The sequence below is a fragment of the Anopheles merus genome, chromosome 2L, assembly GCF_017562075.2.
Source record: "Anopheles merus strain MAF chromosome 2L, AmerM5.1, whole genome shotgun sequence".
NCBI classification, from domain to species: Eukaryota; Metazoa; Arthropoda; class Insecta; order Diptera; family Culicidae; genus Anopheles; species Anopheles merus.
This window is the reverse complement of record NC_054083.1, coordinates 28,693,750-28,706,423: the sequence shown is the minus strand read 5'-3', so window position 1 is coordinate 28,706,423 and position 12,674 is coordinate 28,693,750. Positions and strand designations below refer to the sequence as shown.

General features: G+C 39.3%; 4 protein-coding genes across 5 annotated transcripts; 2 read left to right on the top strand and 2 right to left on the bottom strand.

The window, feature by feature from the left end:
- Positions 1 to 477: 477 nt before the first annotated feature.
- Positions 478 to 3,579, top strand: LOC121592309 (histidine-rich glycoprotein-like). The gene is made up of 4 exons (XM_041913708.1): positions 478 to 544; positions 610 to 1,010; positions 2,989 to 3,025; positions 3,091 to 3,579. Exons 1-4 carry the CDS (start codon positions 536 to 538, stop codon positions 3,499 to 3,501), a joined length of 858 nt encoding a protein of 285 aa, XP_041769642.1. The 5' UTR covers positions 478 to 535; the 3' UTR covers positions 3,502 to 3,579.
- Positions 3,580 to 4,806: 1,227 nt separating this feature from the next.
- Positions 4,807 to 7,373, top strand: LOC121592308. Its single transcript, XM_041913707.1, has 4 exons — positions 4,807 to 4,873; positions 4,939 to 5,339; positions 6,933 to 6,948; positions 6,990 to 7,373. The coding sequence occupies exons 1-4, from the start codon at positions 4,865 to 4,867 to the stop codon at positions 7,368 to 7,370; spliced, it is 807 nt and encodes a 268-aa protein (XP_041769641.1). The 5' UTR covers positions 4,807 to 4,864; the 3' UTR covers positions 7,371 to 7,373.
- On the bottom strand, positions 5,740 to 6,455 carry LOC121591648. 2 transcript variants are annotated; one of them, XM_041912387.1, is made up of 3 exons: positions 6,403 to 6,455; positions 6,114 to 6,334; positions 5,740 to 6,069 (listed from the first exon to the last, which is right to left on the bottom strand). In XM_041912387.1, exons 1-3 carry the CDS (start codon positions 6,409 to 6,411, stop codon positions 6,066 to 6,068), a joined length of 234 nt encoding a protein of 77 aa, XP_041768321.1. In that variant the 5' UTR covers positions 6,412 to 6,455; the 3' UTR covers positions 5,740 to 6,065. The 2 variants fall into 2 exon arrangements, with proteins under 2 accessions (XP_041768321.1, XP_041768320.1); XM_041912386.1 differs by having other exon boundaries at positions 5,740 to 6,041.
- Positions 7,374 to 9,126: 1,753 nt separating the features above from the next.
- LOC121592307 (histidine-rich glycoprotein-like) lies at positions 9,127 to 12,358 on the bottom strand. Its single transcript, XM_041913705.1, has 4 exons — positions 12,292 to 12,358; positions 11,814 to 12,226; positions 10,143 to 10,146; positions 9,127 to 9,623 (listed from the first exon to the last, which is right to left on the bottom strand). Exons 1-4 carry the CDS (start codon positions 12,298 to 12,300, stop codon positions 9,201 to 9,203), a joined length of 849 nt encoding a protein of 282 aa, XP_041769639.1. The 5' UTR covers positions 12,301 to 12,358; the 3' UTR covers positions 9,127 to 9,200.
- Between the last annotated feature and the right edge of the window lie 316 nt (positions 12,359 to 12,674).

Below are 12,674 nucleotides of genomic sequence, written 5' to 3'. Positions count from 1 at the left end.
TTATAGGATTGAAAAAGTGGTTTTAGACAAAATGTGTTAATATATGCTGGCACCATAAATGACATTGAAGGATTTTGTTATCATTTGTCAAAAAGTGACCGTATATTTCCATACACTTTGCAATCGACTATTACCTTGGAAGTTGTCTCCATACAATAATTATGATGAAAAATCTGTGTCCTATAATATAAAAAGCTATGATCTTCTACCAACTACTATATTTCATGTCAGATAACAATTCTCTTCAAATAAAAATGTTTCGTTTTCGGAAAATTTCAGCGTTTGTAAAAACAGTTTCATCAACAAATATTTTTTTACATTTTCCTTCAGCGTTCGTTTATTTGAAAGTTGCGAAAAACCAAAATAATTGTAGATGGTATGTGAAATTCTCAGAAACGCGTTAAAGAGAACGAGCACCAATGAAAAACTTCGCAGTGTGTCAGGTATAAAGCATCATCTCAGCTACTGAATATTCATCAGTTCATCTTCAGATTTCTTCTTGTAAAGACATCTCAACTACTTCAAACCATTCATAATGTTCAAGGTACAAATCTACCTATTCTATGGTAACTTAACGAACTCAACTAAGCACATTTGCTCCTTTTTTAGATCCTCGCTCTCATTGCCTGTCTGGCTATCGTCGCCTCGGCCCAGTACCATGGAGTGCCCGAGCACAAGGATTACCACGATCATCCCAAGTACAAGTTTGAGTATGGCGTAAAGGATCCCCACACCGGTGATCACAAGACCCAGTGGGAAGTGCGTGATGGCGATGTCGTCAAGGGACAGTACACGCTGCACGAGGCCGACGGTACCGAGCGCGTGGTTGACTACAAGTCGGACGGTCACAACGGATTCGAGGCTGATGTCAAGAAGGTCGGACATGCCCACCACCCGAGCCATCCGGTCCATGCTCCAGTCCATCATGCCCCAACTCACGCTCCAGTGCATGTGCCGGAGCATCATGTCCACCACGGATACTCGGGCGCCAGCTACGTCAACGTCGATAAGCACTACTAAGTGAAACGCAAACGAACCAAACCAAAATGTGATTTAATAAACAAAAAGCAACGCAGTAGGAACATGCAAACCATAAAAATTGTTAATTTGACTTGGGTAATATTTTATTGTTTTGATTGTTGTCCCTAGAATCCCACCGATCCATTGCCCAATCATTCTCCATAGTTTCAAATCTTTTCCACATTGTCGACGCACCATGGACTTTCCTCTAATATGCTCCTTCTCGTCCTACCCGTCCTAGTTGCCCTCCATTACTGTTTCACACGTCGCACAGCATCTTCAAATACGTGGTATGCGAATTTTCTTCTTTTATTATTTTACTTATTTTTTCCTCTCTTACCTGCCATTCGTTCCTGTCTATTATATGCTTCTTAAACTCTTCGTCCCATATCGAGCTGCCTGATATTAATTTAACGTTAGGTTTAGGAAGATAGCTGGTATTTAAGACTCCTGTTCAGCAACAAAGCCTAGACCATTGAGGCCATTGTCATTGAATTTGTCCCAATAGTATGTACATTGTTTTAGTATGAAAAATACTTTTTTAAATGATACTAACATTCTTCTTCTTCTGTTTGGCGTAACGTTTTACGCAGGCATGTCGGACTGTACAGGCTTTCGAGACTAGATTGATCATCACGCAGCCGGATAGTCAATCCTTGCTGCGGAGGAACGGTCTATTCTAGATTCTACATATAATTCGTGATATGTTACGTTAGAAGTGTTCGATAAATGAAATTAGGAGAGATTTACATTATTGTTGTCGAATGATTTGAGTTACTTGGATTTCTGATTTGATCAATTCTTATCAATCAAGATATGTGGACGGTATCGTGTTTGCCAATACATTATCCCGTGCTTACAGGAACACGTTTCTATAAAACAATCACTTTTGAAAATGGACCTGAGAACTTGTGAACTATCCTAAAGTCATTCAGGAGTCAGTTGTTTTGGTTTTATGTAGATCATATAATTATGTATAATGTCCACCAGAGTAAACATAGCTATGTAATGCTGATAAAGACATCAGTTCCTTCGAAATGCTTGAAACATTTGGAAAATGAAAATGAAAAAAGAATCTTTGCTCAATCATTTTTGAAACATTTGTTATCTTGGTGACGTCTATTTTTAATTGGTTTATGCAAATTCGGTGATGTTTCCTGTTAATGAATTGCACTTTTTTCATTTAGTATGGTACACACAGGATTAGATCTGCTCACTTGCTTTTATCTAATTTGTACCCATTCCATGTATCACTGTGGAATGCAGCGATTTATTGGTTGATTTTATGATATATAATTTAAATTGATTCATTTGGTGCGTCAGCATTGATATATTTCCTTACTGTAATGATAATTGACTAGAACTGGCCAATAACGAACTTCGTTTTGAAGAGGTAAATTCGATGTCTGAGTCCTTGCTAAATTTTGTTGAAGAACGCTTAGGATCGTTGTCTTACGAAACTATCACTTTTATGGTAAACCAATTTTCTAATGCTTTGTTTGAGCCCTGAAGAAAGTGGAAAAGCGACTTTAATCAAACTGTGTGTAGTGTTGGCAAATTAATGAATCACTTTTCGCTTGCTGAGACAACATTGATATCACTTCAGGTATGATTTGTTTGTATTTTATCTGAGTATTATCACACAATGTCTATAAAAGAAACAATCAACAGCTAAATCGTTTTCGAAAACTATCTACTTCAAGCTAGTAGTTTTTTTTAAAAGATCAACGATTCAAGCTATAGTACATACAATTCAATCAACATGCAATTGTTTTTCATTTTCCTTCTTCTCTTCGTTCGTTTGAAAGTTGCGAGAACCCAAAATAATTGCAGAAAGGTATGTGTAATTCGAAGAAATGCGTTGAAGAGAACAAGCGCCAATGAAAAACTTCGCAGTGTGTCAGGTATAAAGCATCATCTCAGCTACTGAATATTCATCAGTTCATCTTCAAATTTCTTCTTGTAAACACATCTCAACTACTTCAAACCATTCATAATGTTCAAGGTACAAATCTACCTATTCTATGGTAACTTAACGAACTCAACTAAGCACATTTGCTCCTTTTTCAGATCCTCGCTCTCATTGCCTGTCTGGCTATCGTCGCCTCGGCCCAGTACCATGGAGTGCCCGAGCACAAGGATTACCACGATCATCCCAAGTACAAGTTTGAGTATGGCGTAAAGGATCCCCACACCGGTGACCACAAGACCCAGTGGGAAGTGCGCGATGGCGATGTCGTCAAGGGACAGTACACGCTGCACGAGGCCGACGGTACCGAGCGCGTGGTTGACTACAAGTCGGACGGTCACAACGGATTCGAGGCTGATGTCAAGAAGGTCGGACATGCCCACCACCCGAGCCATCCGGTCAATGCACCAGTCCATCATGCCCCAACTCACGCCCCAGTGCATGTGCCGGAGCATCATGTCCACCACGGATACTCGGGCGCCAGCTACGTCAACGTCGATAAGCACTACTAAGTGATTACCACCGGAACGCAAACGAACCAAACCAAAATGTGATTTAATAAACAAAAAGCAACGCAGTTGGAACATGCAAACCATAACAATTGTTGATTTGATTTGAACATTGTTTCGGACGATACTTTCATGTCATTCTTGATTTGTTATAAATAATTGTTGGACAAATGTAATCGAGAATTATTTACATTATTGCTGTTGGAAGATTTGCGTGTCTTTAGTCACTTTTATGATTCTTTCGTTACATATAAGAAATTTTGACAGTTATGGGTCTCGTGCGTTCATCAGATAATTCATTTTCTCGGTCTCAATGGTGCACGCCTTTTAGATATCCTACTCAATCAACTTAGGTCTCTGAACTTGTGATCAGTCTTAAAGGATCGTGACGTAGAGGAACGTTATTTAACGAGACCAGCCCATCGCAGCAGATGGTTGAAAAAAATGGGTGCTTCAGATTACGTGAAACGTTTGAATTCTTCCAATGAGTATAGCATCAAACACGTACGAAGAATAAAGAACTTTTGTTTAATCTTTCATGGAAAATTTGTTTTATTGACACATGTCATTAAGAAGTTAATAAGTGTTTGGTTATTATTTCAAAAAATCTATTTCTCCCTTTTCATTAAAAATGCCTACATTTAGCAAATAAAGTAATCAATGCGAACTTTGTATTGATGATGATCAATTGATAAATTGATGGTAATGGCTTGTTTGATGGTTACTTTATTACAATGCTGGTTATTTACACGGTCTTACGAAAAAACCCTTTCATTGTAAAACAAGTCCTCTGCGCTTCAAAAGAACAACGAAGAAAGTATCTAAAGCGTTTTATAGGATTGAAAAAGTGGTTTTAGACAAAATGTGTTAATGTATGCTGGCACCATAAATGACATTGAAGGATTTTGTTATCATTTGTCAAAAAGTGACCGTATATTTCCATACACTTTGCAATCGACTATTACCTTGGAAGTTGTCTCCATACAATAATTATGATGAAAAATCTGTGTCCTATAATATAAAAAGCTATGATCTTCTACCAACTACTATATTTCATGTCAGATAACAATTCTCTTCAAATAAAAATGTTTCGTTTTCGGAAAATTTCAGCGTTTGTAAAAACAGTTTCATCAACAAATATTTTTTTACATTTTCCTTCAGCGTTCGTTTATTTGAAAGTTGCGAAAAACCAAAATAATTGTAGATGGTATGTGAAATTCTCAGAAACGCGTTAAAGAGAACGAGCACCAATGAAAAACTTCGCAGTGTGTCAGGTATAAAGCATCATCTCAGCTACTGAATATTCATCAGTTCATCTTCAGATTTCTTCTTGTAAAGACATCTCAACTACTTCAAACCATTCATAATGTTCAAGGTACAAATCTACCTATTCTATGGTAACTTAACGAACTCAACTAAGCACATTTGCTCCTTTTTTAGATCCTCGCTCTCATTGCCTGTCTGGCTATCGTCGCCTCGGCCCAGTACCATGGAGTGCCCGAGCACAAGGATTACCACGATCATCCCAAGTACAAGTTTGAGTATGGCGTAAAGGATCCCCACACCGGTGATCACAAGACCCAGTGGGAAGTGCGTGATGGCGATGTCGTCAAGGGACAGTACACGCTGCACGAGGCCGACGGTACCGAGCGCGTGGTTGACTACAAGTCGGACGGTCACAACGGATTCGAGGCTGATGTCAAGAAGGTCGGACATGCCCACCACCCGAGCCATCCGGTCCATGCACCAGTCCATCATGCCCCAACTCACGCCCCAGTGCATGTGCCGGAGCATCATGTCCACAACGGATACTCGGGCGCCAGCTACGTCAACGTCGATAAGCACTATTGAGTTATCGCGTAATAGGTAGAACGCAATTCCATCAATTGTGATATAACGAAAATAAAGTATGAAACTAAAAATCGTTGCTTGTTCCTTTATTTTCTTATGCCTCACCATATCAATGCTTTACTTTTTGTTGTTTTTTTTTTTAATTCATCGTTCCAGGCAGTATACTAATGATAGTTGTTTGTAAACAATTCGACCAAAAACAAATATTCCTTTTAAAAAAGAACATAAGTTAACTTGTTTTTCTATAATCTCTATGATCTCTCTATCTACCGCTATTCGATGATTGCTTGAATGTGAATGTGAGAATGATTGGGAAAAAATGCCATGTCCTATAAATTCAATAGTCGGTTTCAAACTGAAAATGTATATATTTTAAATTGAACTCTTTTAGTTGCAAGTAAATATTATATATTTTAAGACAAATCAACGAGATAAAAAAGACGTTTGTTATCGATGTTCCATAAGACGTACCAAGTTGCCTGTTTAGCATAAAAGGGAAGATTTTTAATTAACAGCAGCTTATTTTTTTGGGTAGCGGTTGTTTAGATTCTGCTTTTAGTGTTTGATTTGTCACAGGAGTCATTACAGTGACATTTGCTAACATTGATATTATTTGCTTATTTTCCATGGTTTTTGTTGTGACGTCCGGAAGAATAGTTGTGGTGTTGATAGAAGGAACTTCTTTCACAAATCTATAAATAATGAGAAAATTCTTTCTATCTTAATTTTACGACATATTTTTTACCAGTCAAGTCGACTCTTACTCAACAACACCTGCAGATATCACTGTTTCGTTGAGAGTGTTGGGTTGTTTGACACTATTGTCCTCAAGCTCTTCCCAGTGAATCTTGTAGCCACTGGTGGGGAAATCTTTGGGGCCATATTCGTACTCGTATTTTGAATGATCGGTGTGTTCCATTGATTCGTAATCCTCGTAATCGCCCGCTAAGGCGATGGTGGCTAAACAAAAAATCAGAAGAAGATCCTTGTATGCAAAACAAAATATAAATATAGTTTTTCATGTCATTTAAACTTCTTTCAGAAAACATTTACCTTGAACATTACGATATCTTGACGGAAGCTGTCCTCACGTTATGTTACAGAACAATAAACTGTTGAGTGATACAAAGTCGGAAGCTTTTATATACCAACAAGCCATGGTCACTCCATGTCATTTTCTAATGATTTGCTGCGTTAATACGTCACTGACACTAAGGTCTTCTTTGTTGCTGTGCTACAAACGATCATACACACTGGTTCAACAAATTGATCGTAGAACATCATTAGAATTTATTTTGCGCGTAATTCTTCAGCATCGAAACATAATTTACAGACCATTAAGTGAAAACAAAACATTTCTTTCATTTTTTATACAACATTTGCTAGTGTTGTAATTATGAAGAAAAGCAAATGCAGCTGCAATAACAAATTGGAGAAAATGCCTTGAAGAGAAAATGCATCAACGAAAATGACCCTGAAGATTCAGTATAAAGCCCCATCTCTGCTACTGAATATTCATCAGTTCATCTTCAGATTTCTTCTTGTAAACATCCCTGCTACTTCAAACAATCATAATGTTCAAGGTACGTTATATGCAAGGTTTTGGTTCTGGTAATGTATTCATTTTTTTCTATCATAAGGTACTTGCCCTCATTGCCTGCTTGGCTGTGGTCGCCTCGGCCCAGTACTACGGATCCGCATACGAGCACAAGGAACATTACGATCACCCGAAGTACAAGTTCGAGTATGGCGTAAAGGATCCCCACACCGGTGACCACAAGACCCAGTGGGAAGTGCGCGATGGCGATGTCGTCAAGGGACAGTACACGCTGCACGAGGCCGACGGTACCGAGCGCGTGGTTGACTACAAGTCGGACGGTCACAATGGTTTCGAAGCCAACGTGAAGAACGTTGGACATGCTCATCACCCGCAAGTGTACGGAGGACATTCTTCCCACGGACACCACGACTACGCCCATGGATCGGGATCCAGCTACACGAATCTGGACAAACATTACTAAATCCTGAAAATTGAAAATGCAACTGTTGGAAAATGTAACAAAAATATAAAGCATTTTGAAAAGCACACTTATGTTTCAATTGTTCACCAGTTTATTTCTTCTGATCAAGTATGTAAAGCGATTCTTGAAAAACTTTGCATGTAACATTAAACACTTCGGAGCTAGATTGTTCAAAATGCGAGCTTTTGACATAAGGGAGGTACGCTTTAGTGTATCATACAGCATGGATAGCATTAGCTCAAATTATGATGTCATTTGTTTACCGAGCTCAACATGATGTGCAAATCTTCCTTATCTCATCAATAATATTATTCTATTCTAATGGTAAACTCCTCTTTGCTCTCAATGTTCACTAGCATGTTCACATGACGCGTAAAACACAATTGTGTAGTTTAGTGTCTATTTATTATGCTAAAAACACTAATAATGGGTTGCCATTACAGCTATGATAAAACTCAGAAATAAGTTTTATCGTCGGAATTAAGTTCCATTGCTTTACTTCAATATACACAAATACAAATGCAAATAAGATTGTATAACAAACATTGAAATAAAACATTGAACGAACAACGTATTTCAAACATGTGATTTACAGTGGCAACAGCTACAGTAATAAACCCATTTGAATCATGACTAACAACATAACTGGTTGAAACAGACATGCATATTTGGAATGGTCCGGTACTTCAATTAAACGGTAGGTATACACAGCCTACCATAAGTATATGGTTAGTCTGTTTTTCGCGATTTGCAGAATTCCGGAAGAGGTCTGAAAAAACAGTAAATGTATGAATTTTGCAAAATAAGTTGTACAAACTTATAACAAAAAATCGAAATTTGGGTGGAACCATAACTATATACTACTATACGTAGGATTGACTATAGGGGGTTGATCCAAAAGTCATGGAAAGCCAAATCCACAAGTGGTACCGGCAGGACTTGACCAACAACGGTTGTTAAGCCAAAAGAAGAAGAATGCATTTAAATATCGTCCAAATAACACATTTTAAACAGGTTCTACAGAAATACATTTTTTACTTATTTTTAAAAGAATTTTTATATCTTGTTTTAAGACGTTTTAAGTTTTATTTAGTCAATTATCAAAATATAATTTTGCGCTCTGCAATGGGATAGAATCCGAAGCCCCCGGAGGATAATGCAGGCTCTCCCATCTAACTCCTATTCCGACACGTCCTCTTCGTGCAGAGTGGTATCATGTGCCACCACATATCCAAGCTTGGGTACACGGGCTTGACCCAACTCCGTACGCGGATGGTGGCATAAGGAGAACTAAGGGGTGTGGAGATATCACGGGAAACTGGGTACCTGGAATTCGGGGGGGGGGGGCAACCCCACGCTAAACAAAACGATTTCGCCAGAATTATATGATGAATACGTATGCAAACAACCATTATTTGAGCAACGGGTTTTATATGAAAAAGAAAAATTACTAATCACTGTCACTAGTTTGAGATAAAAAGATAATTTTCATCTCTATAATAATCTATCTCTCCATTAACATCGATCGTTTGCTTTCTTGGAATATTCTCGGCATGCAGCTCTTGGATTGTGAGAACACTAAGCCCTATCAGTCTGAGACGCTACCCACCCTAACATTACCAGTAACGCGCACTGTCGTAATTCACGAAAAAAACACTGTACCATCAATTATGATGACGAATAATAATTCAGTACTCCTCTTGCAAATTGAATTTGAACAAAAATATATTTCGTTTCATAAATCCTTTTTCCAGGATGACACTTTGTTGCATTCTTTATTGTTTCGCAATCATATTAAGCTTAATTCTGAAGGTAACATTACACATTCTATTAGTAGTGCTTATCGACGTTGACGTAGCTGGCACCCGAGTATCCGTGGTGGAAATGATGCTCCGGCACATGCACTGGGGCGTGAGTTGGGGCATGATGGACAGGAGCATGCACTGGAGCATGGACCGGATGGCTCGGATGGTGGGCATGTCCGACCTTCTTGACATCAGCCTCGAATCCGTTGTGACCGTCCGACTTGTAGTCAACCACGCGCTCGGTACCGTCGGCCTCGTGCAGCGTGTACTGTCCCTTGACGACATCGCCATCACGCACTTCCCACTGGGTCTTGTGGTCACCGGTGTGGGGATCCTTTACGCCATACTCGAACTTGTACTTCGGATGATCGTGGTAATCCTTGTGCTCGGGCACTCCATGGTACTGGGCCGAGGCGACGATCGCCAGACAGGCAATGAGAGCGAGGATCTAAGAAAGGAGCAAATTTGCTTAGTTGACCTTGTTAAGCCACCAAAGGGTCGGTAGATTCGTACCTTGATCATTATGAATGGTTTGAGGTAGTTGAGATATGTTTACAAGAAGAAATCTGAAGATGAACTGATGAATATTCAGTAGCAGAGATGATGCTTTATACCTCACGCTCAGGGACTTTTTTCATTGGTGCTTGTTCTCTTCAACGCATTTCTTCGAATTTCACATACCATCTGCTATTATTTTGGCTTTTCGCAACTTTCAAACAAACGGGGAGAAGAAGGAAAATGAAAAACAATTGCATGTGTATTCAATTGTATACACTATAGATTGAACCATTTGAAAATGAATCATTTTGTTTGAAGATATCGTTGTTCTTTAAAAAAAATACTAGCTTGATGTAGATGGTTTTCGATTACGATTTAGCTATCTAAAGCTAAAATAAGTGACTTCAATCAAAAACGTTTTATAATAATAATATAATAATAACGAAACTTTCCAAAGAAAACCAGATACGTTTCTAAACCAAAAAACCCACATCAAAACCAAGTCGATATGACTCTGAGTAGTCGAACGACAATTAAGAGTACGGTAAGCCTATGATTATGATAGATGGTTACCATCTATCATAGGAGAATATAGGTTAAAACTCGCATAAGCAGGAAGAAGAAGAAGAATGCTGACGCACCGAATGAATCAATTTAAGTATAAACCAGTTAATGATAGACGTCACCAAGATAACAAATGTTTGAAAAAATGATTGAGCAAAGATTCTTTTTCCATTTTCCAAACGTTTCAAGCATTTCAAAGCAAGTGATGTCTCCATCAGTATTAGATAGCTATGATCGTGGAACTCTGGTGGACTTTATACATAATTATATGATCTACATAAAACCAAAACTCGTAGCTCATGAATGTCTTAAGTTTGTTCACAAGTTCTCAGGTCCATTTTCAAAAGTGAAGGTTTTATAAAGGCGTTTACCTGTAAGCACGGGATAATGTATTGGCAAACACGATACCGTCCACATATCTTGCTTGTTAAGAATTAATCAAATCAGGGACCCAAGTAACTCAAATCTTTCGACAACAATAACGTAAATCTCTCCAGTTTTCATTTATCCAACAGTTTGACCTAACATATCACGAATTTTATGTACTCGAAGCTCAGTAGGGGGGGGGGAGTGACGGTTATGTAGTATAGTTGTCAACTCGAACGACTCAATAACATGCTCGTCACGAGTTTAAAGGCTTGCTTTAATGGACTGTTTTCCCGCAGCAAAGATTTGACTCTACGGTTGCGTGATAATCAATAAAGTCTTGAAAGCCTGTATAGGCCGGCATGTCCGCATAAGACGTTACACCGAATAGAAGAAGAAGAATGTTAGTATCATGTAAAAAAGTATTTTTCATAATAAAACAATGTGACAAATTCAATGAGGCCGGTCTCGTAGTACAGTCGTCAACTCGTACGACTTAACAACATGCCCGTCATGGGTTCGATCCCCAAATAGACCGTGCGGCCATACGTAGGATTGACTATCCTGCTATGGGGGGAAATCAATTAGTTACTGAAAGCCAAAGCCCACAAGTGGTACAGGCACGCCTTGACCGACAACGATTGTTGAGCCAAAGAAGAAGAAGAGGACAAATTCAATGACAATGGTCTCAATGGTCTGGGCTTGTGGCTGAACAGTGGTCTTAATTACTAATACCAACTATCTTCCTAATCCGGATATGAAACTAATATCAGGCAGCTCGATATGGGATAAAGAGTTTAAGAAGCATATAATAGGCAGGAACGAATGGAAGGTAATAGAGGTAAAAATTAAAAAAGCGGAAATTGGAGTAGAAAATTCGCATAACAGATATCAGAAAATCTCTGCGTCCTTTTGCTGTGCGACGTGTGAAGCCAGTAATGGAGGACAAATAGGAAGGGCAGGACGAGAAGGTGTATATTAGAGGAAAGTCCATGGTGCGTCGACAATGTGGAAAAGATTTGAAACTATGGAGAATGATTGGGTAATGAATCGGTGGGATTCTAGGGACAACAATCCAAACAATAAAATATTACCCAAGTCAAATTAACAATTTTTATGGTTTGCATGTTCCTACTGCGTTGCTTTTTGTTTATCAAATCACGTTTTGGTTTGGTTCGTTTGCGTTCTGATGGTAATCACTTAGTAGTGCTTATCGACGTTGACGTAGCTGGCGCCCGAGTATCCGTGGTGGACATGATGCTCCGGCACATGCACTGGGGCGTGAGTTGGGGCATAATGGACAGGAGCATGCACTGGAGTATGGACCGGATGGCTCGGGTGGTGGGCATGTCCGACCTTCTTGACATCAGCCTCGAATCCGTTGTGACCGTCCGACTTGTAGTCAACCACGCGCTCGGTACCGTCGGCCTCGTGCAGCGTGTACTGTCCCTTGACGACATCGCCATCGCGCACTTCCCACTGGGTCTTGTGGTCACCGGTGTGGGGATCCTTTACGCCATACTCGAACTTGTACTTGGGATGATCGTGGTAATCCTTGTGCTCGGGCACTCCATGGTACTGGGCCGAGGCGACGATAGCCAGACAGGCAATGAGAGCGAGGATCTGAAAAAGGAGCAAATGTGCTTAGTTGAGCTCGTTAAGTTACCAAAGAATCGGTAGATTCGTACCTTGAACATTATGAATGGTTTGAGGTAGTTGAGATGTCTTTACAAGAAGAAATCTGAAGATGAACTGATGTATTTTTGGTTGCTGATGAGCAAATTTATACCCCTTTCACATGGTTGTTTTGAAAGACATTCCATGAAGTTATACCCATCGACAATTATTTCGCATTTTCTCGTTCTTGTTGTTTCGTTGATTTTGTGAGTTTATTGTAATGGTCTGTTTCTTAAGACATACGTGTGGGTGAAAACACAATTAAAGCATTAGCTGAGTTATAATGTTAAAAGAGCGTGGCACACAGTGGATAATGGACATATTCGCTGGCTTCTATAAGCCTGTACACTATACGAATCTAGCCGAGACTATCGTATGAAATACAAAAGAGACT

Excerpts from the sequence above, each read along its gene's own strand:
- LOC121591648 (XM_041912386.1), bottom strand. Across the intron at positions 6,042-6,113 it reads ATATCTGCAGGTGTTGTTGA|ATTTGTGAAAGAAGTTCCTT; the intron begins GTAAGAGTCGAC and ends CATTATTTATAG.
- LOC121592309 (XM_041913708.1), top strand. Across the intron at positions 1,011-2,988 it reads AGCTACGTCAACGTCGATAA|ACATCTCAACTACTTCAAAC; the intron begins GCACTACTAAGT and ends CTTCTTGTAAAC. Across the intron at positions 3,026-3,090 it reads AACCATTCATAATGTTCAAG|ATCCTCGCTCTCATTGCCTG; the intron begins GTACAAATCTAC and ends CTCCTTTTTCAG.